The 22,598-nt window shown below is 40.3% G+C and overlaps 1 protein-coding gene across 5 annotated transcripts; it reads left to right on the top strand.

The window, feature by feature from the left end:
* Positions 1–657: 657 nt before the first annotated feature.
* ZNF677 (zinc finger protein 677) lies at positions 658–21,779 on the top strand. Of its 5 annotated transcripts, XM_021930399.2 has the most exons (6): positions 658–791; positions 1,115–1,399; positions 2,415–2,490; positions 3,989–4,059; positions 9,473–9,626; positions 18,586–21,779. In XM_021930399.2, exons 4-6 carry the CDS (start codon positions 4,045–4,047, stop codon positions 20,154–20,156), a joined length of 1,740 nt encoding a protein of 579 aa, XP_021786091.2. In that variant the 5' UTR covers positions 658–791; positions 1,115–1,399; positions 2,415–2,490; positions 3,989–4,044; the 3' UTR covers positions 20,157–21,779. The 5 variants fall into 5 exon arrangements, with proteins under 5 accessions (XP_021786091.2, XP_017808477.3, XP_021786093.2 ...); XM_017952988.3 differs by lacking the exon at positions 1,115–1,399; XM_021930400.2 differs by lacking the exons at positions 658–791; positions 1,115–1,399 and adding an exon at positions 802–999.
* The last annotated feature ends 819 nt before the right edge of the window (positions 21,780–22,598 follow it).

The following is a 22,598-nucleotide window of genomic DNA, read 5'->3' as shown; positions in this document are numbered from 1 at the left end:
CCACCCCCACAGCCCAGGGTCTGATCCCATAAATTCTCTGGAACTCAGCCCACGATGCATCTCTGCCTCCTGGGTGACTGGGGAACAGAAACAAAAATTATGTTCCAGTGAAAGTCAATATAAAATTTTACAGTCCGCACAGGCACAAAAATGCATCTCATTCTAGTTTCCATCATCACCTACGCAGACAACTCCAGCTTTCGCTTAATGAAATAAAAATTCTAATCGTCCAGATCTCAGAAGTTCCTGGATCCAAGCGCCCCCCTGTACCGTCGCCCTCTCCCATCCACCAGGTCCCAGCGCTCCTCCCGCCTCATCGCAGGACGCGCCTCCATCGCTCGCAAAAACGTTTTCAAGCCAACCTTTCCCAACTTAAGCTCCGATTCCAATATAAGGGACCTATGGGTCTCTAATTTTTTGCTTAGCTAGGCTTCAAAGGACACCAAAGAGATTCAAGGGAATCCAAAAGTGAAGAATCGAGTACTGCTGGACGACAAACAGACCCAAAAAAGTCGGTGGGACGCGCCGAGGTGAGGTCTTGCAGTCCGACCCGTAGGCCCCGCCCCCGCCCCGCCATTGTCCCCGCCCACCGCCATTATCCCCGCCCATCCCGTCTTTGTCCCCGCCCATTCCCGCCATTTGCCCGCCCATTCCCGCCATTTGCCCGCCTACCCCACATTGGTCCGCGCCCTGCCCCTGCCCTTGCCCCTTGCGCCTCCCCAGTGCACTCGCGTACGCGCAGGTTCCTGCCGACCCGGAAGCGGATCTCGCGGGGCTTCTGGCACTCTCGGGTGAGTGAGTCTCCGTCTTTGGGGTTCAAGCCTGCGCATCGCGGGCCCCAGGTTCCCACGCTCCGCTGTCGGGTTTTGGGGTCGCCCTGTAGGTTAAAACCCCGAACCTGCTCATTCCTCTCGCGGCGTGGCCCCTAGACGTTCCCAGTCCCGTAGCTCCGAGAGGGTCTGCAGGTCTGCGTCCATTTCGGATTAAAATCGTTCTGAAGTGGGTACTGGCCCCTACTTTTTTGCCTTCGGTCAGTGTGGCTACCGACCGCCCACCGCGTCGTTTCTCTGCTTAAAACTCTTCTCTGACTCCCTCTTCTCTCCTCCTGGTAAAGCCCTCATTCGGGGCGGATACACACCCTTCGCCCTCGTCCAGGGAGAACAGAGGGGAAGCAGAAATGGAGGAGAAAGAGGGAGAAATGCGCGAAATTAGAGAGCAATCAGAAAGAATAGCCAGGACTGAAAAAAAGGATGCTACCAAGATGAGGCCAAACACTGTCAGAGAAGGAGGGGAAGGGAAGCAAAATGAGCAGAAATGGACAGGGAAACAACGAAATGGGAGAAAGAAAAGGAAAGAAACAGAAGGTGGGAGAGAGAGATTGACGGGGACCCAAATCCAAGTGAGTTTGGAGTTGATTTAATATGGAACATTAAGTTGTGAAGTACTGATGCATGGCTCTATAATTAATTTAAAATTTGTTTCACTGTTTATGCAGAAGAGAATTGCAAAACTAGGGTGTGAGGCTTCTGCGTTTTCTAATTATTACATCTGAAGTAACCCTTATTCAGCCAGAGGGTTAACTGACTTAGCTCAGTTGATTCCAGGTTACCCTCTTCCCTTTCTCTCATCTTGAGGAGAGTCAAGAAATGGGAAGAAACTGTGACACCATATGCTGCTTTACAGACAGAAATTAACAATATTATTCCCTCCTTTTTTGTGTGTGGCTTGTGTCATTTTCTAAATTTGATGTATATACAACTTGTCTTAAACGTAATTCCAGAATTTATTGGATTTAAAAAAATTTTTTCAAATTATTTTCTCTTAAATGTATCGTTCAGCTTATGAGTTTTAAATGCTTTGTTTTTCTTTTCTTTTCTTTTTTTTGAGACGGAGTGTCACTTTGTCGCCCAGGCTGGAATGCAGTGGCTCGATCTCGGCTCACTGCAACCTCCGCCTCCAGGGTTCAAGCGATTCTCCTGCCTCAGCCTCCCGAGTGGCTGGGATTATAGGCACGCGCCACCATGCCTAGCGAATTTTTTGTATTTTTAGTATAGATGGGATTTTCACCTTGTTATCCAGGCTAGTCTCGAACTCCTGACCTCGGGTGATCTGTCTCCGCCTCCTAAAGCTCTGGGGTTACAGGCGTGAGCCACCGCGCCTGGCCAAAATGCTTTCTACTTTTTATCATATATTGGAACTGTTCTTTTATGTCTTGTACCTGATTGCACAGTGTTTCACTCTAAGGGTGTTGATAATCTTTTAGCCCTTAAAATCTGGTTTAACCAGTTAGCTTAATGCAGTTGACCTTGAACAACACCAGTTTGAGCTATGCAGGTCCAACTATACAGGGGATTTTCTTCTACCCCTGTCACTCCTGAGACAGCAAAATGAGCCCCTTCTCTTCTCCACTGCAGCCCACACAATATGACCTCCGTGGGGGGATGCGAGGAAGATGAAGAATTGTGATGATCCACTTCCTCTTAGTGAATGGTAAATATATTTTCCCTTCTTTATGATTTTCTTATTAACAGTATCATTTCTCTAACTTACTTTGTTGTAAGAATACAGTATACAATACATGTAACATACAAAATATGTGTTTATCAACGGTTTATGTTTTCAGTAAGACTTCTGGTCAACAATGGGCTATCAGTAGTTAAGTTTTTGGGGAATCAAAAGTTGTACCTGGATTTTTGACTGGGGGCGGGGGGCAGTTAGTGCCCCTATCACTGGTGTTGGTCAAGGCTCAGCTCTATTCAGTTTCTTTACTCCCTTATGTCATCTGAAAGCCTCCCACTCAGTAGATGTTCCCCCAGGTCCCCTTTGTCCTTTCTCTGCAAGATGTTGAAGAATGGCCTGGATTGGTGTGGAATTTTGTTCCAACAAAGCCCATCTGTTCATAATGAAGAGATTACTCAGCACTAATCTCCACAGCTGACCCCCTTTCATGCTTTCCAAGAGTAATAGCTATTTGTAATTTCATATTTTTGAATATTTTTCTGGAAAAGAGGAATTAAATCCTTGGGATTGATTAAACCCATGAAATAGAAGCTTCTACTCAGGAATGTGAATGGTAATCTGGAAATAAGGATAAACCTTTCCTACTGCCCTATCCAGGCCACCATTTCAGAATTCATTTACAACTGAGTTCTGCTTACTCAACTCAGACCTTTTCCAGGTAACTTGGTGAAATGTCTCCTCTCTCTGAGGCTCAGTGTGCCCACCGGTAACATGGAGATGATGGGTGTACCAGAAATTCTGAATCTGAGCCGATGGAACCCCTGAAATGATGTTCAGGATTGAGCATGTGTCTGCATGTGGCAATTTTTTGAGAGAGGGTGCCCAATTACAGTTAGTCTTAAATGACTCTCAGACCTCCAAAAATGATGGAAACTACTAGGAAAGGGGTGGGGGCATAGGCTTAGAGATAGGAGAGCTGCTTCTCTCAGCTTTTTATACTTTCTTACTATCTCTGCATCAGGAGTAAGTCTTAAGTTTTATTATGTCATCTCCTGGCATTAAATCCTTTTATGCTTTCCCTCTGCCTGTAGGACAAATATCTAAACTACGTAGTATGGCTACAGCAGGGATTTCTGGAGCTATGGTGGCTCTTCACCTGTTCCAATTTTAGGCTTTTATTATCCTGCATTGACTGACGGTCTTCGGATGCTGGCTACCCAGGGAGAGGCTGTGAACTTGGACATAGCAGTTTTTCTTGGCTGAGCATCAGGTGGACAGAGGACAATGCAATTGATACAGAATGTTGGGTTTCAGCAAGAAGGGAGAACTTTTTGAAGACATAGGTGGAATAACTCACTTCTTAGTCTCTGTTTAGTTTATTTTTTTCATGAGTTTATTTTCACTCTTGTTGCAGTTGAAAGCTAAGGACCATCTTATTTCTATATCAAACCTCTTCCTGTGTCTGTGTGTGGTAGAGGAAGGGCCTGTATTGATTTTAAGCATTAAACAACATATTTTTGACATACAGACTGATCTTACCTGAGAAAGAAACTCAGAGGAAGAGGAAAGAAAGAAGAGGAGGGAATGGCTCTTTCTCAGGTAAAAGTTATATTCTTGGTTGATTGTTTTGTCCTCTCCTTCCTGAAATGCCATATTTTGGACTTGCTAATTTTATCTGACTCTGAAGTGTCCTGACTAACATGTATATTCACACCCAGGGCTTTGCCTCAATTCCATCTCCACCTAGATTCCATCTCACTGTGACCCAGTAACATGGAACTTTGGAAAAGGCTCCATTTAGATGATTGTTCTGGGAAGGTTTTGATGCCTAGTCATGGATTGGATATGGGGGGCAGGCTCCATGGTGTCAGTGAGGTTGGGTGGTAGTGACTGTTTAGAGACTTCATTTGGATGCCCTTTCAGCTCTTTATAAACCAGGATTAAAGAAGCTGCATATGTAAGTGATATATTAATGTGCACAAATACCTGGAAAACTTTGGAAAAGTAGACTGATGGGGGAAACTTGCTTAGCTTGAGTTTATAATATGTTTGTAGCGAAACAATTGAGTCTGTGTTTCTGGCTGTAAAATACTAATTTGGAATAGAATGGGAAGTTCAGAAGTAGACATTGGGGATGGAGAAGGTAGTCTTTTTTCATAATTGGTTTTAAAATATTAAATCAACATAATTGTCTTAACAGCAGGAGGTTCTTTAAATTCTTCACAGTGCATCCATTTCATGAAGACTCTGCTGTTCATTTAGGAATTCTCATGCAGTTAGATAAAAATGTCTATAATTTATTATTTTTCTTAATTTAACTTTAAGTCCAGGGGTAGGTTTGTTACATAGCTAAACTTGTGTCATGGGGGTTTGTTGTAAAGATTATTTCATCATCCAGATATTAAACCTAGTACCCATTAGTTATTTTTCCTGATCCTCTCCCTCCTCCCACCCTCCACCCGTGATAGACCCCAGTGTGTGTTGTTTCCCTCTATGTGTCCATGTGTTCTCATCATTTAGCTCCCACTTGTGAGAACATGCACCATTTGGTTTTCTATTCCTGTGTTAGTTTGCTAAAGATAATGGGCTCCAGCTGTATCCATGTTCCTGCAGAAGACATCATCTCTTTTTTTTTTTTTATGGCTACATAGTATTCTGTGGTGTGTGTGTGTGTATACCACATTTTCTTTATTCAGTCCACCATTGGTGGGCATTTAGGTTGATTCCACGTCTTTGCTATTGTGAATAGTGCCACAGTGAACATGTGTACGTATGTGTATGTTCGTGCATGCATGATGGGATTGCTGGGTCGAATGGTAGTTCTGTTTTTAGATCTTTGAGGAATCACCACACCGTCTTCCAGGATGGTTGAACTAATTTACACTCCCACCAACAGTGTGTAAGTGTTCCTTTTTCTCCACAACCTCACCAGCATCTGTTATTTTTTTGACTCTTTAGTAATAACCAAAAGGGGCCAGGTGCAGTGGCTCATACCTGTAATCCCAGCACTTTGGGAGGCTGAGGCAGGTGGATCACCTGAGGTCAGGAGTTCAAGACCAGCCTGACCAACATGGTGAAACCCTGTCTCTACTAAAAATGCAAAATTAGCTGGGCATAGTGGCACATGCCTGTCATCCCAGCTACTCGAGAGGCTGCGGCTGGAGAATCACTTGAACCCGGGAGGTGGAGGTTGCAGTGAGCCAAGATCGTGCCATTGCACTTCAGCCTAGGCAACAAGAGCAAAACTCCATCTCAAAAAGATAATAATAATAAATAAAAAATAATAGCCAGCCGGGCACGGTGGCTCACGCCTGTAATCCCAGCACTTTGGGAGGCCAAGGCAGGTGGATCACGAGGTCAGGAGATCAAGACCATCCTAGCTAACATGGTGAAACCCCATCTCTACTAAAAATACAAAAAAATTCGTGGGGCATGGTGGCAGGTGCCTGTAGTCCCAGCTATTCGGGAGGCTGAGGCAGGAGAATGGTGTGAACCAGGGAGGCAGAAGTTGCAGTGAGCCAAGATTGCGCCACTGCACTCCAGCCTGGGTGACAGGGCGAGACTCCATCTCAAAAAAACAATAATAATAATAATAATAGCCAAAAGATGGCTATAATGTAGCTAAGACCTATGAGCAGAACTTCCTGTCATCAGAGAGGCAGGAGCAAATTCTGATTATACTACTTGTTGTTAAATACTACATTTCTTTTGTAGTAAGCATCACATGATATATATATATTTTATGATAGAATGTCACACAGTGATGCTTAGGGACTAAGGAGTAAAACATGTTGTCCAGTCCACCATCACTCACTGTCTCCATCAGGAACTACTGTTGATTCTCTTCAATGGAAGAAAAAATCATAAAAATCATAACTTAATTTTAGTATAAGTATACAATAAGTATACACCTCTGACACCACCACTGCAATCTGTCATAAACATATCCAATGCCTCAAAAAGTTTTTTTCTGCCGTCTTTATTATTTCATATTTTTATAATACAACCTAAGAACTACTATCTTAACAAATTTTTAAGTATACGATACAGAATTAACTATAAGCACTGTGTTATTCAGTAGATCTCTAGGACTTTTTCATCTTGCATAACTGATACTAATTACTACCTCACCATTTCCCCACTCTGCACCTAGCAACCGCCATTCTATTCTCTGTTTCTATGAGTTTTACTGTTTTCAGTTCCTCATGCAAGTGGAATCATGTATTTGTTCTCTGTGTGGCCTGTTTCATTTATATAATATACTCCAGTTTCATTCAGGTAGTCTATAGCAAATAGCAGAATTTCCTTCTTTTTTAAGGCTGAGTAATATTCGTGTGTGTGTGTGTGTGTGCGCCACATTTTCTTTATCCAGTCATTCCTTGATGGACATTTAGACATGACTTGGCTATTAAGAATAAAGCTGCAATAAATATGGAAGTCCCTATCTCTCTTCAAGATCGTGATTTTAATTCTTTTGGATATATATCCAGTAGTGGAATTACTAGATCATGGTCGTTTTACTTTTACTTTTACTTTTATTTTTATTTTTATTTTTTCCTGAGATGGAGTCTTCCTCTGTTGCCCAGGCTGGAATGCAGTGGCATGACCTCGGCTCACTGCAACCTCTGCCTCCCGGTTTCAAGCAATTTTCCTGCCTCAGCCTCCTGAGTAGCTGGGAGTACAGGTGCCCACCACCACACCCAGCTAAATTTTATGTTTTTAGTAGAGATGGGGTTTCACCATGTTGGCAAGGCTGGTCTTGAACTTCTGATCTCGTGATCCGCCCACCTCGGCCTCCCAAAATGCTGGGATTACAGGTGTGAGCTGGTGGCCTATTTTTAGTTTTTGAGGAACCTCCATACTGTTTCCATAGTGGCTGCACTAATTCATATTCTGACCAACATTGTACAACAGTTCCCTTTTCTCCACATCCTGGACATTGCTTGTCGATTTTTTTTTCTTTAATGGTCATCCTGATATATGTGAGATCATATTATGTTGTTGATTTGCATTTTCCTGGTGATTAGTGATATTGAGCACCTTTTCATGTACCTAATGGCCATTTTTATGTTCTCTTTGGAAAAAATGTCTGTTCAGCTCTTTTGCCCATTTTTTATTGGGTAATTAGTTTTTTTGGCTCTTGAATTGTAGGAGTTCCTTACATTTTTTGGATATTAACCCCTTCTCAGATACATAGTTTGCAAATATTTTCCCATTCCATAAGTTGCCTTTTCGTTTTGTTGGTTGTTTCTTTTGGTGTGCACAAGTGTTTTGGTTTGATGTAGTCCCACTGGTCTATTTTTGCTTTTCTTGCCTGCGCTTTTGGTGTGATATCCAAGAAATCATTGGCAAGATAATGTCAAGAACATTTTCCCCTGTGTTTTCTTCTAGGAGTTTTACAATTTCAGGTAAAACTAAAGACACAAGGTAAATTGAGTAAATTTACCTTGAGTCTTTAGTCAATTTTGAGTTTATTTTTATTTATGGCATAAGATAAGCATCCAGTTTCATTCTTTTGCATTTGGATGTACAGATTTCCTAGCACTATTTACTGAAGAGAGCATCTTTTCTCCATTATGTATTCTTGACACACTTGTCAAAGATCAGTTGATTGTATATGTGTGAGTTTATTGCTGGGCTTTGTATTCTAGTCCTTTTGTTTTGTGTCTATTTCATGCCAGTACCATACTGTTTTGATTACCATACCTTTGTAATACACTTTGAAATCAGGAAGTGTGATACTGCCAGCTTTGATACTCTCGCTCAAAATTGCTTTGGCTCTTTTGGATCTTTATAGTTCTATATATTTTTTTTTTTTTTTTTTTTTTTTTGAGATGGAGTCCTACTGTGTGGCCCAGGCTAGAGTGCAGTGGCGCGATCTTGGCTCACTGCAAGCTCCGCCTCCCAGGTTCACACCATTCTCCTGCCTCAGCCTCCCGAGTAGCTGGGACTACAGGCGCCCACCACCACGCCTGGCTAATTTTTTGTATTTTTAATAGAGACGGGGTTTCATCGTGTTTTGCCAGGATGGTCTCGATCTCCTGACCTCGTGATCTGCCCGCCTTGGCCTCCCAAAGTGCTTGGATTACAGGCGTGAGCCACCGCACCTGGCCATAGTTCTATATGAATTTTAGGATTATTTCTTATATTTTTGTAAAAAGTGCCACTGTGATTTTGATAGGGATTGCATTGACTCTGTAGATTGCTTTGAATAATATGGACATTTTCATAGTATTAATTTCCTAAGTTCTTGAACATAGAATATCTTTCCATTTATTTGTTTTGTCTGCTTTAATTTCCTTCATTAGTATTTTATAGTTTGCAGCATGCAAGTCATTTACCTGTTTGGTTAAGCTTATCTTATGTTAAAGTCACATGGGGAGTGACTGCTTAATGGGTACGGCATTTCTTTTGGAGATGATAAAAATGTTTTTGAACTAGACAGAGGTGGTGGTGTATAACTTTGTGAATGTACTAAATGCCACTGAATTATACTTTAAAATGGCTAATTTATTTGTTTTATTTTGAGGTGAAGTCTTGCTCTGTCGCCCAGACTGGGGTGCAGTGGCATGATCACTGCTTACTGTAGTCTCCACCTCCCAGGCACAGGTGATCCTCCCACCTCAGCCTCCTGAGTAACGGGGACCACAGGCCCATGCCACTGTGCCCAGCTAATTTTTAAAAATTTTTTGGTAGAGATGGAGTCTCACTTTGTTGCCCAGACTGGTCTCAAACTCCTGAGCTCAAGAGGTCCTCCCGCCTCAGCCTCTCAAAGTGCTGAAATTACAGGTGTCAGCCACTGCACCCAGCCTAAAATAGCTAATTTTATGTTACGTGAATTTCATCTCAGTTTAAAAAAATAAAATCAGGGATATATAAGTTGCTTACATTAACTCACATAAATCAGTCACATCACTCTGGCCAAGTGAATATTTACACCTCTTTTCTGTCATTTTGTGTGAAAATAAGAAATTTTCCTGTGTCCACTTGGTGAAGTGTGTTTTTATTTCAGGGACTGTTTACATTCAAGGATGTGGCCATAGAATTCTCTCAAGAGGAGTGGGAGTGCCTGGACCCTGCCCAGAGGGCCTTGTACAGGGACGTGATGTTGGAGAACTACAGGAACCTGCTTTCTCTGGATGAGGATAATGTCCTTCCAGAAAACGGTAACCACCCTTGTACATCTTTACATTTTTCCTTGTGAGTCTCTTGGGAGCCCCCAATATGCTTGTCTGAATCCGATCCCTGTTCTGAAAGGGGAGATTGAAACTTTTTGATTCAGAGTGGAAATGCTTCATAATGTGGCATATAGACTTTAAACTTCCCCTTTCGTCACAAGTTCTGCACATAACCAGGTTTGACGAGTGGTGGTTCCAGAACATCAGTACTTACAAAACCTTATGGAAAACACTTTAAAGTATCTGGTATCATGGGTTTATCCCCGTGCCTTTGAGTCAGTAGTTTTTTCAGAGTCTGCATATTTAAAATAATCCCTAAGCATTCAGAAGAAGGCAGTTAGTTGACTGATTTATTAAATCATTTTGGGAAATCGTTTTCCAGACCCATCTGTAATATCCTCTCTTCATAGCTGAACAAAGGGCTGGGAATGTATCCAGGAAAAGCACAACACACCATGTTCCTTTTTTCTTTATAAGTTGAAATCTTTCCTGAGCTGAATATTATCTTCATTTTTGGAGCATAGGGTGAGTCCTGACTCATGGAGGAGGAAGTGAAAAGGGAAAACTAGGTAGGACTGGAATGTGGAGCATAAATAAGCACTGGATGGCTAAGTAGAGGGGGTTTACTCCATTGAGGCATTGTTTGGGAACTCTGCAAAATGGAAAAAGTGATCAAGGGAAACAAAGTCTATTCTCATGAGCTTCCTAAAATTCAAAGTCCACACTCCTCCTAGAGACTGTCCCCTGCAACACAGTTATCTAAATAAAAAAGTCAGTTGAACTCCCACTCCCAAGGATGCCCCAGACCTGCAGACAAAAGGTGCTGTACCTATCATGACTCCAGCCACTCTGTCGGCCCTCTGATCATTTCCTGGTCTCTTTGCCTTGAGGGACCAGATGGCTTAATACTTTAAGGACTGTCTTTTTGTGTATATAATTTCATCTGATATGTGGTTTTCAGTCTGTGCAGATCAGAGCTGGGGCCTTTTAGGCCTTGGTCGAATCGACGAAGTTTTTATCTGGTTTTCTGAGACGGTGAATTTGGGAAAATGGGAAAACAATGGCTCCTCTAGAGATGGTATCTTATGGGGTCTCTGAAATTTCAAAGACTGGCTGGGCTCTACTTGTTCCAGTTTTCCCTTTGCCATTCTTCAGTTCTGCTTTTGCTAAGTATGTGTGTGGCTCCAAGGAGGCTTAGATTGCTATCAGCAGGCTATAAAGGACCCCAAGCAAACTCCACAGATCTGCAGCCAGGGTCCTGGACTGCTAGCTGGCACCAACAAACAGAAAGCAAGACACCTATTAGCTCCAAAACCTCTACTCAGTATGCCACCATCATCACAGACGGAAGGCAGATGTTCATGGCAAGATGGGGAAAAGCAGCATTGGAAATTCAAAAAAATCAGGAGTTTCTACTTCCCATTCAAAGGAACGAAACTCCGCCTCGCTAAAAGCAAATGGAACAGCTGAACGGAGAGGACCCATCTGAAACAGAGTACAAGGCCCAGCCCACCAAACTTCCCAGAGCCAAAGGAGAATCCATACACCTGGCGCAAAGAAACTAAAACCTTGAAAAAGAATGGATGAAATGGATAACTAGAGTAATCAAATGGAGAAGACTCATAAAAAGAACTGATAAGAGATGAAACCAAGGGACATGTAAGAATCATAATGACAAATGGATAAACTTCAGTAAATCCCACCTAATCAACTGGAAGAAAAGAGGACAGATTAAAGAAAGATCAGCCGAAATGAAATGAAGCAAGAAGAGAAGTAGAGGAAAAAGATAGTAAGAAATGAATAAAGCCTAAGAAATATGGATGTGAAAGACAAAATCTAAGGATCTGAGCTAGGTTTGAGAGGCGGAGAGCTGGAATCTAAGAAGATTTCAGAGATATCCAGGAAACTCCCAACCTAGTGTAAGCAGCCATCCAAATCCGTGAAATACAGAGAACGCCTACCAAGATAATTCCCTGAGAAGAGCAACCCATGATACATAAATTGCCGATCTACCTAAAGTTTAAAATGAAGGAAAAAATGTTAAGGGCAGCCAGAGAGAAAGGTTACACGGCAAAGGAAAGCCCATCAGACTACTGGTAGATCTCTGGGCAGAAACCCTAAGGCTTTCAGAGGAGGAGGATGGGGCCAAGATTCAACATCTAAAGAGCCAATTCCCCAACCCAGAGCTCTCAGATTCAGCCAAACCAAGCCTATGGGCGGCGTAGGTACAAAATCCTTTATAGATATGATATTGCAGTATAAGCCGGGCGCTGGTCAAGCCTGTAATCCAGCACTTTGGGAGGCCAAGACGGATGGATTTCGCAGCCGAGATCGACCATCCCATAATACGTGAAACCTGGCCTCTACTAAGAAATACAAAAACTAGGCCACAGGGGTGAGGTTCTCTGTAGTCCTAGCTTACTCTGGAGGCTGAGGGGCCGAGGAATGGCGAACCCGGGAGGGCGGAGCTTGCAGTGAGCTGAGATCCACTGCACTCCAGCCTGGGCTGCTGGAGGCAGACCTGGCCCCAAAAAAAAAAAAGATAATGTGCTGAGATATTTTATCAAAATACCTAGGCCTGGCTCTTGTGAGGTAAGATCTTTTGAAGGAAGCACTGGGCCATGGAAAGGAACAACTAGTACCAGCCTCACTGCAAAATATACTAAAATTGTGGAAGATCTATCAACACCTTAAGAACTGACCAACTAATGAGCAAAATAACTAAATATCATAACGACAGTGACCATTCACACATACCACATTGAACCTTTAAAACGTAAACGACTAAATGGTCCAACTAAAAGACATAGACTGGCAGATTGGATAAAGAGTCAAGACCCACTGCCTATGGACCCAGGAGACCCATCCTTACATGCAGAGACGCATATGTGGCCTAAAATAAAGGGATGGAGGAAGATCTCCCAAGCAAATGGAAATAAAAGTAGGGATTAACTGAATCTCTTGAGGAAAATAGACTTTAAATCATCACAAAGACTGGGTAAGAGGAGATAAAGAAGGCTATTATATAATGGTGCAGGTATGGATCAACTAATTGTAAAGAATCCAATCCATCCTAAATATATATGCACCCAATACAGGAGCACCTGATCTATGTGCTTGCAAGTCCTTAGAGACTTACATAAAAGACTTAGACGCCTACAGCAATAATGAGACTTTGAACACCCCACCGTCAATACTAGATGCGACCCCAACCAGACAAGCAAGTGCCACGCTGACAATCCCAGAAACTGAACCCAACCCCGCAACCAGCCTGGACCTAACAGACAATTCATAGAACTCCCAATTCTGGAACCACAATAGAATAACATATGACTCTCCTCAGCATCAGCATCACACTGACCCAAAACTGACTACAGGCCAAAGTACAGCACCCCAGCAAACAAAAAAATAGAATTATAATAAACTGTCTCCTAGACTACAGTAACCAAACTAGAACTCCAGGATCTATGAAAACTCCACCAAAACCACTTCAAGCACACTTGGAAACCCAAACAACCTGTCTCTGAATCGATCTACTGGCAGCAATCTAAATGAAGGAAATAAAGCATGTCTTTGAAACTGCCAAGAATAAAGATAAAATATTATACTCAGGAACTCTGGGATACAGTTAAAGCAGGAGGGAAATCGAGAAAGTAATTAAATGCCCACAAGAGAGGCCAGAAAGATCTAAAACTGGATAATCCTGCATCACAACTAGTGCGAACTAGAGAAGCAAGATAAAATACATCCAAAGCCAGCAGAATAAAAGAAAATAACCAAGACCAGATAAGAACCGAAGGATAGAGACACAAAACCCAAAAACCTATTGAATCCAGGAGCTTTATTTTTGTGCAAGATCAACAAAATTGATAGGATCTACTAAAGGAAAGACTTAATAGTGAAGAAGTGTAGAGGAAGAATCAAATAGATGCAATAAAATGATAAAGAGGATATCAATGACCTTACAGAAATAAGCAACTACCATCAGAGAATTATTACAATACTCATAAATAAATCCAGGTAAAACTGAAGAAATGGATAATTTCTGGAGCATTTACTCAAGACTAAACTATAGTTGGACTTTGATAGATCAATAGTGAGCCTGGAAATTGAGGCAAAGCAATTATAGCCTACTAACCAAAGTAAGTCTAGGTCCAGGATGGATCTATGAGCCAAATTCCACTAGAGGTACATGAGGATGGTACCATTCCTCTTGAAACTACTCCAATCATTAGAAAAGAGGGAATCCTCCCTAATCATTTTATGAGGCCACACCATCCCTTGATACCAAAAGCCTGCAGAGATAAATGAAAAGAGGAATTTAGACCATTATCCTGATGAATATTGATGTAAAAATCCCTATTAGAATACTGGCAAACCGAATCAGAAGCACATCAAAAAATTTCATCCTCCCACTAAGGATCAAGTGGGTCATCCTGGATGCAAGTATTGGTCTAACATATGCAACCACAACGAATCCATCATATAAATAGAATCCAAAGATAAAACTATATGGATTATCCTAATAGATGCAGAAAAGGCCTTTGATAAAATCTAATAGCCTCTATGAAAACTCCCACAAATCTGCATTGATGGAAATATATCCCAAAATAATAAGAGCTGCTTATGACAAACCCAGCCAATATCACACTGAATGGGCAAAAGAACTGGGGCCATCCCTAAAACTGCTATAATAAGACAGGGATGCCCTCCTCACTCACCATTCACTACAGTGCTGAAGTCCTGGCCAGTGCAATCAGGGCAAGAGAAAAGTAGCCACAGGCATCTGGCTAGGGTGCATATTAAATTGTCCCTGCCCCAGATGACATGATTGTACATTTTAGGAAAACCCCATCACCCCAGCCTAAAATCTCCTTGCTTGGATAAGCAACTTCCAGCAAGTCCTAGGATACACCAATGTGCAAAATCTCATAAGGATTATATATATATGAATAGGATAGCAATCAATATGGGGAATGAATGAACGAGCCCACAATAGCTTCCAAAGAGAATAGAAATGAATTTAGGAATCCAAACTTGCTATGATGTAAGGGACCTCAAGGAGAAACTTACAAACCACTGCCTAAAGTGGAAGCAAGAGGATATAAGCAAATGGAAGAATTATACGGCGCTTTATGGATAGGAAGAATCAATATGAAATGGGCTTATACGTCTCCATGTAACTCCTGAGCAGGGATCTGTTCAATCCCTACTGGCTTCACTAAATGACCTCTCACAGAATTGGAAAAACTGCTTTTAAAGTTCATATGGAACTGTGACCCGCATTTCATGTATAATCCTAAGCCAAAAGAATAAAGCCAAGTAATTACGCCACTTGATTTCAAACTATACTACAAGGCTATAGTAAATTCAAAACAGTATGGTAATTAAAAATAAATAGATATAGATCAATGGAATAGAATAGAGCCCCTAGAAATAATACTACATCTGTAAATTCATCTGATCTCTTTGACAGAAACGCAGTGGGTCCCTATGTATACAATGGTTCTGTGGAAAATGGCTTAACGGTATAGAAAGCTGCAATTGGATCCTTCCTTAATTCCTTTATACTGAAAAAAATTTAATCCAGACTTTGACTAGAGACTCTAAAATGTTAGACCTAAAAACCAAGCAAAACCCCAGAAGAAAGCAACCTAGGTAATACCCATCATCCAGGATACAGGGCAGCAATGGGGTACAAGGGACTCATGTCCAAAAACAATCAAAGCAATGCTAGCAAACAAAAAAGCCAAAACTGACAAACGGATCCAATGAAACTAAAACATTCGGGTAATGGCAAAAGAGAAATCCAGCCCATCAGATGGAATAGGGCAACCAACAGGAATGGGAGTAGGTAATTTTGTAATCTACTCATCTGACAAGCAATAACATCCAGGAACTCATAAAGAACCCAAAACAAATTCCCATAAGAGGAAACAGCCCCATCAAAAAGGGCAGTTGATAAGACCAGACACACCCCAGAAGAAGATATTTGCGAGCCAATAGGATATTATGAAAATGCCTATCATCACTCACTATCAGAATGTAACTAAAACTACAATGAGATACTTCCATCCTATACTCAGTTAGAATGGCAACTGTTGGCAACCAGGCACAAGGCGCTGGAGAGGGATGTGGAGGAAATAGGAACACTCTTTTATAATTCACAGGGACTGTAAAACTAGTCTGCAACCATTGTGGAAAGAGTGTGGCACCTCAAGGATCTGGAACTAGAAATACTCATCTGACCCAGCCATCCTACTAATGGGTATATAACCTAAAGGCTGATCATAGATCATGCCACAAAGACACATGCACACATATGTCTATTGCATCTATTCATAAATAGCAAAGACTTGACCAACCTCATAGATGTCCATCAGTGACAGGAGTGGATTGGCAAATCTGGTACATATATACCCACATGAATACTATACAGCCATAAAAGGATGAGTTCGTGTCCTTTGTAAGGCATGATGCAGCTGAAACTATCATTCTCAAAGTAAACTGTCGCAAGAATAGAGAAAACCAAACACCGCATGTTCTCACTCATAGGTGGGAATTGAACAATGAGATCACTTGGACACAGGAAGGGAAATATGCACCAGGGCCTATTGTGAGGAGGGGGGAGAGGGAAGGGATAGCATTAGGAGATATACCTAATGTAAATGATGAGTTAGTGGGTGCAGCACACCAACATGGCACATGTATACATATGTAACAAACCTGCACGTTGTGCACATGTACCCTAGTACTTAAAGTATTACAATAATAATAATAATTTAAAAAGAATCTATGCTCTGTCTGTTCACCTCTCCCTCCCCGTGGCACCTGGCAACTACTGATCTCTTTACTGTCTCCACAGATTTGCCTTTTCCAGAATGTCATATAGTTGGAACCATATGGTATATGGCCTTGTCAGATTGGCCTCTTTCACTTAATAATGTGCATTTAAATTTCTTCCATGTCTTTTTATACCTTGACAGCTCATTTCTTTTTAGCACTGAATAACATCCCTTCATTGCACACACTGTGTAAAGAATGACTTTATACACTTCATTGCACACACTGTGTAAAGAATGCTTATACACAGGACAGCTTATGCAGGACAGCAACATGATCTGGTCACTGTCTAAACAACATGTGCAAGACAAGGTGACTCATGCTATCTGAGAGCAGTGGTGCTGTCACACTATAGGTGACACAGCTCAAGTCCCATATCTGCCTTGAAACATTGCTTCCTACATTCCTGGTACTTGCTGTGACTTATAATCTGTCCTGCCCTGGGTGGGTAGTGGTGCTTAATGTTATGAACATGGCATCTTAGGCTGTACAGGCAGGTTCAGATTCTGCCTCTCATATTTGTTTTCTGTGTGAGTGAGGGATAGATATGTAAACCTCTTCAGCCCTTTGTTGTGGTATGAAAAGGTGTAATAATTTACCTCAAGAGGATTTAAATCAATTAATGCTGTTAGAGACCTTCATAACTTGCATAGCATTTAGTATGCTTTGAAAAGTTACCTTTATTAATAAGATATGTCAAGTGTCTGTCATGTTTCTTATGAGATTGACCTTTGCCTGCATTATCTTACATGTTTTATTTTTTGTAATTTTTTTCATATCAACATTTTCTCTGACGCTACATAATAAAATGTTAAAGCACATAGCTTTCATTATACATATTTTTTTTTTTGGCCATAGAACTGGAAAACTAGATGACATTTCCTAGTCAGGGAGTTTCTCTGTATACTGCTATGATATAACTGCAGGCGTGAAATTATTTCAGACTCCCCTCCTAATTCTTCATCTTTATAATAATGTGCATTTACCTGAAGCTGATATTTCAAAATTTAGTGATTCTCAACATATTATTTTTCCTGTTGTGTGTTCCTTCTGTTTTTTCTGTAGGTCATAAGCAATAATTCTTTAGAATTTCACTGACAATTTTGTGTAATTGTGGTTATTAACTTGCCTGTTAGATTTTCACAGGTTACTAAAAAGTGTTTTGTTTTTTGTTTGTTTGTTTGTTTTGAGACAGAGTCTTGCTCTGTTACTGCAAGCTCCGCCTCCCGGGTTCATGCCATTGTCCTGCCTCAGCCTCCCAAGTAGCTGGGACTACAGGCGCCCACCACCACGCCCGGCTAATTTTTTGTATTTTTTTAGTAGAGACGGGGTTTCATCGTGTTAGCCAGGATGGTCTCGATCTCCTGACCTCGTGATCTGCCTGTCTTGGCCTCCCAAAGTGGTGGGATTACAGGCGTGAGCCGCTGCGCCTGGCCTTTATTTGCTTTTATGATGATTTACAGATGATGGTTTTTCAGTATATATTATGCAATATAACCACCATGCACAAATTTTGTTAATGCTACAAAATGCACATTCTACATGGGTATAGTAGTTTTATAACAAGTATTCATATTTGCAATTTGTAAATATTCAAAATTTTATTAAATTCTTCCTAATTTTTCCTTGCAGTGTTTTTTTGCAATTATGAATTGCCATTTTAAAATATCTTTATTAGATAAGTTTGAGCTGTGCCTTACCTTTTATTTGTGTGTAATAATTATGTACTAAATAATGCATTACTATTTATTTATCTTCTAATATGAGACTACAATATAGCTATGCCAGTTTACGTGTTCCTTGGAGTGGTGGTGGAAAAATACCTCTTCGTTCAGGGTTTATGTGGATTTACATAGTATGAGTGTTTCAGCTATAGGGTATTTTAAACTGTGCTTAAAGTAATTTGTTGCATGTTTTGTTACTATGTTACTTTACTGAGGACAGCTAGTCCCTTTGTGTTCTTAAACGTTTAAAAGACGATTGAGAAGTTTCATAACTCTGTTCGTTGTAAATCTTAGTTTTCTTGTAATATTATGTATTTTAATAAAATATTTACCTTGCACCTCTATTTGATGGAAAGCCTGTGGATTTTTATATCTTTCAGATATTTCTTTTGGATTTACAAGCAAGGGATTATCACCAAAGGAAAACAATAAAGAGGAATTATACCATCTGGTGATATTAGAAAGAAAGGAAAGCCATGGCATCAACAATTTTGACCTCAAGGAAGTCTGGGAAAATATGCCTAAGTTTGACAGCCTGTGGGACTATGATGCAAAAAATTACAAAGGAACGCCTTTGACCTCTAACAAAAATCTCACTCCCAGAAAAGATCAACAACATAATAAATCCTCAATACATTTCTCTTTAAAGCAGAGTGTTTCTATAAGAGATAGTGCATACCAATATTTCATACATGACACGCCATTTATAAGGAATTTGTTAAAACTGAAAAATAACATAAGGTATGCTGGAAACAAATACGTGAAATGTTTTGAAAATAGAATTGGATTAAGCTTACAGGCACAGCTGACTGAACGACAGAGATTTCAAACTGGGGAGAAAATGTATGAATGTAATCCAGTGGAGAAGTCTATCAATAGTTCCTCAGTTTCACCACTTCCTCCTTGTGTCAAAAACATTTGTAATAAATATAGGAAGATTTTGAAATACCCTTTGTTACATACACAGTATGGGAGAACACACATTAGAGAAAAATCATACAAATGTAATGACTGTGGAAAGGCTTTTAGCAAAAGTTCGAACCTCACTAATCATCAGAGAATTCATTCTGGACAGAGACCTTACAAATGTAAGGAGTGTGGCAAAGCCTTTAACCAGTGTTCAAACCTCACTAGGCATCAGAGAGTCCATACAGGAGAGAAACCATATCAATGTAATATATGTGGCAAGGTCTGTAGTCAAAATTCAAATCTTGCAAGTCATCAGAGAATGCATACTGGAGAGAAACCTTACAAATGTAATGAATGTGGTAAGGCATTTATCCAGCGTTCACACCTTTGGGGTCATGAAAGAATTCATACTGGAGAGAAGCCTTACAAATGTAGTGAATGTGACAAAGCCTTTGCTGAGCGTTCAAGCCTTACCCAACATAAGAGAATCCATACTGGAGAGAAGCCTTACATATGTAATGAGTGTGGCAAAGCTTTTAAGCAGTGCTCACATCTCACTAGACATCAGAATATACATCCTGGAGAGAAACCACACAAATGTCATGTGTGTGGCAAGGCTTTTATCCAAAGTTCAAGTCTTGTGGAACATCAGAGAATTCACACTGGAGAAAAACCTTACAAATGTAATAAATGTGATAAAGCTTTTATCAAACGTTCACACCTTTGGGGTCATCAGAGAACTCATACTGGAGAGAAACCTTACAAATGTACTGAATGCGGCAAAGCCTTTACTGAACGTTCAAATCTTACTCAGCATAAGAAAATCCATACTGGAGAGAAACCTTACAAATGTACTGAATGTGGCAAAGCTTTTACCCAATTTGCAAACCTTACTAGACATCAGAAAATACACATTGAAAAGAAACATTGTAAACATAATATACATGGTAATGCTTTATTCCAAAGTTCAAACCTTGGGGATCATCAAAAAATTTATAATACAGAAAAATGTATCAAATATAATGAGATAAAAATTAAATAAGTATTCAAGCTGTACTTAGCATCAGGGGTTCCACTGTGAAAAGAAACCATATAAAATGAAAATGTGGTAAAGCCTTTAGCTATGGCTTGTACCTTACTTGATACCAGAATATACATCTTTGAGATAAACCACACAAAGATAACGTGTATGGCAAGGCTTATCCAAAGTTCAACCTTGTGGAACTCACAGAATTCTTACTGTGGAGAAGCCTTACAAATATAATGAATGTGAACAGCTTTATAAAAATATTTACCCTATTATGGATATAACAGAATACATTCAGGATGGAAACCATACAAATGTGGCAAGTCCTTTAAGCAATGTTCTGACTTCAGGATACACCATTCATTTTGGAGAGAAACATTACAAATGAAGGTGATAAATTATTTTAAATTTCTCAATGGAAATTCATCCTTATACGAAAGCATTTTGTCATACAAAAATTCAGGATAGAGGGAACTAAGTCTTTATTCCTTCTTGAAGATTAAGCGATTGATGTTAAATTCACAGATAATTTTAAAAAGTTACAAACTCATAAGATGGTGTGTGTCAGAGGAGCAAGGACATCTGTGGAAAGATGTAACTCTTCAGTGTTAATTTTTTATTCAGTTATTTCATATTGTTTATTGATGAATTTACACCTTGAAATTTGAAATATGTTGATGTTAAATCTTCATGGCATGCTTTTCATTTATCATGTTTGTCTCAAGGAATGGATGTAAGATGGAAGGGACTACTTCCAAAGGTGTGGCTTATATATATTATTGAAACCAGGAAAAAGCAAGAACACTAATTTTTTTTTTTTTTTGGAGACAGAGTCTTGCTGTGTTGCCCAGGCTGGAGTGCAGTGGCACGATCTCAGCTCACTGCAACCTCTGCCTCCCGGGTTCAAGCGATTCTCCTGCCTCAGCCTCACGAGTAGCTGGGATTACAGGCATGTGCCATAATGCCTGGCTAGTTTTTTTGTTTTGTTTTCTTTGTATTTTTAGTAGACATGGGGTTTTGCCATGTTGGTCAGGCTGATCTTGAATTCCTGACCTCAGGTGATCCATCCACCTTGGCTTCCAAAGTGCTGGGATTACAGGCGTGAGCCACTGTGCCCAGCCAAGAACACTAATATACAATATCCTATAAGAGCATGGGGGTTTGTGACAGAAGAGAGGTAAAACTATTGTCTAACATATGCTTTATGTGGTCAGGACCCCTTAGAATTGTTGATATGACTGGGGACCTTTGTCGATTGTAGGAAAGATAGGTTACACTACAAGATGACCATGAAACAAGAAGAGTAGGATGGGACATTGAGAGATTTCATGGAAGTAAAATGGTCAGTCACTAGAGACTGCATATGTGGTAGAAAGAAATGGAGGGGGAATGATGATCACCTCTCTTTTGAAAGGTAGTAACTGTTGCATATCACAGATTATTGAACATAGGTCTTATTTTTGGAAACTGAAGAGAGAATGGTTACCATAGAGGACAGTCCATCAAAAGAACCAGAGTAGAGTGTTCTTATAAGGGATTCACATTTGGCCCCTGAGATTGCATTTGATACTCTTTTATTTAGAATATATTATACTTCTGAAGTCTTAGTAAAATATAATTGTTTTTTGTAACGCTGAATAAATCATGTGCCTTCTGTCAACCCAAGCATATCCCACCTCATTGGGACACTTAAACACTATAATACATCATTAGACTCTCAAGGTTGAATGTCGTCTATAACAATTTCTATCCATGTTATGTTCAAACAGTATACAATTTGAGAAATACATATTCATAATTTGCACTTGAAATATATTCTCCACACTCTGCCCCAGGTGTCTTCTATGGCTATAATGCAAATGCCATGCCATAGTGGTACAATATCAGACCCCCTGAAACCTGCCTTCCCATTCATGAATGTGCACTGTGCGATCATATTTCTACATGCCTTTTTTCTACATAACTTTCTGCACGCTGTACCTCCTTTTACATGAGAGGAAAATACAAATGTAAGCATATGAAAATTATTAGTAAATAAAATTTCTGAAATAATAACACAACTACTTTTTTTGTACTTGGAGCACTCCATGAAATAATTTGAAAAAAATCAGTGTTCATGAGTTTCCTCTTAATAATGAACATAGACAATGGAAATTTTTTAAAAAATAAACTAGAAACCTCATGTATTTAACTTTTTTTTACTGATTTGCACTTGTCACCACTCCACTAGAACAGGAGGGAACCCCATGCAAAGTTTGGTTTAGATTTCAGGATCGGTGCTACTCTACATCAAAGTATTATAAGAATGTTTATTACAAAAGGCTTTCTGGAGAGAACAGGGTAGACTTCCCAAGCTGGTGGCTAGAGAAGGCAGTGAAAGATGACTGACTTGGGGTGTTATGATGTTTATCTGGTAGGGCTGGAGTGAGTACTCATCTGTGGTTTAAATATCCCACT

Source organism: Papio anubis, chromosome 20 (assembly GCF_008728515.1).
Source record: "Papio anubis isolate 15944 chromosome 20, Panubis1.0, whole genome shotgun sequence".
Classification (NCBI taxonomy): domain Eukaryota; kingdom Metazoa; phylum Chordata; class Mammalia; order Primates; family Cercopithecidae; genus Papio; species Papio anubis.
Note: the sequence above shows the minus strand (reverse complement) of the source record. Positions and strands in the feature narration are given on the sequence as shown.

Coding starts and splice junctions, on each gene's coding strand:
- ZNF677 (XM_017952988.3), top strand. Junction 9,627..18,585: donor TAATGTCCTTCCAGAAAACG/GTAACCACCCTT, acceptor TATATCTTTCAG/ATATTTCTTTTGGATTTACA.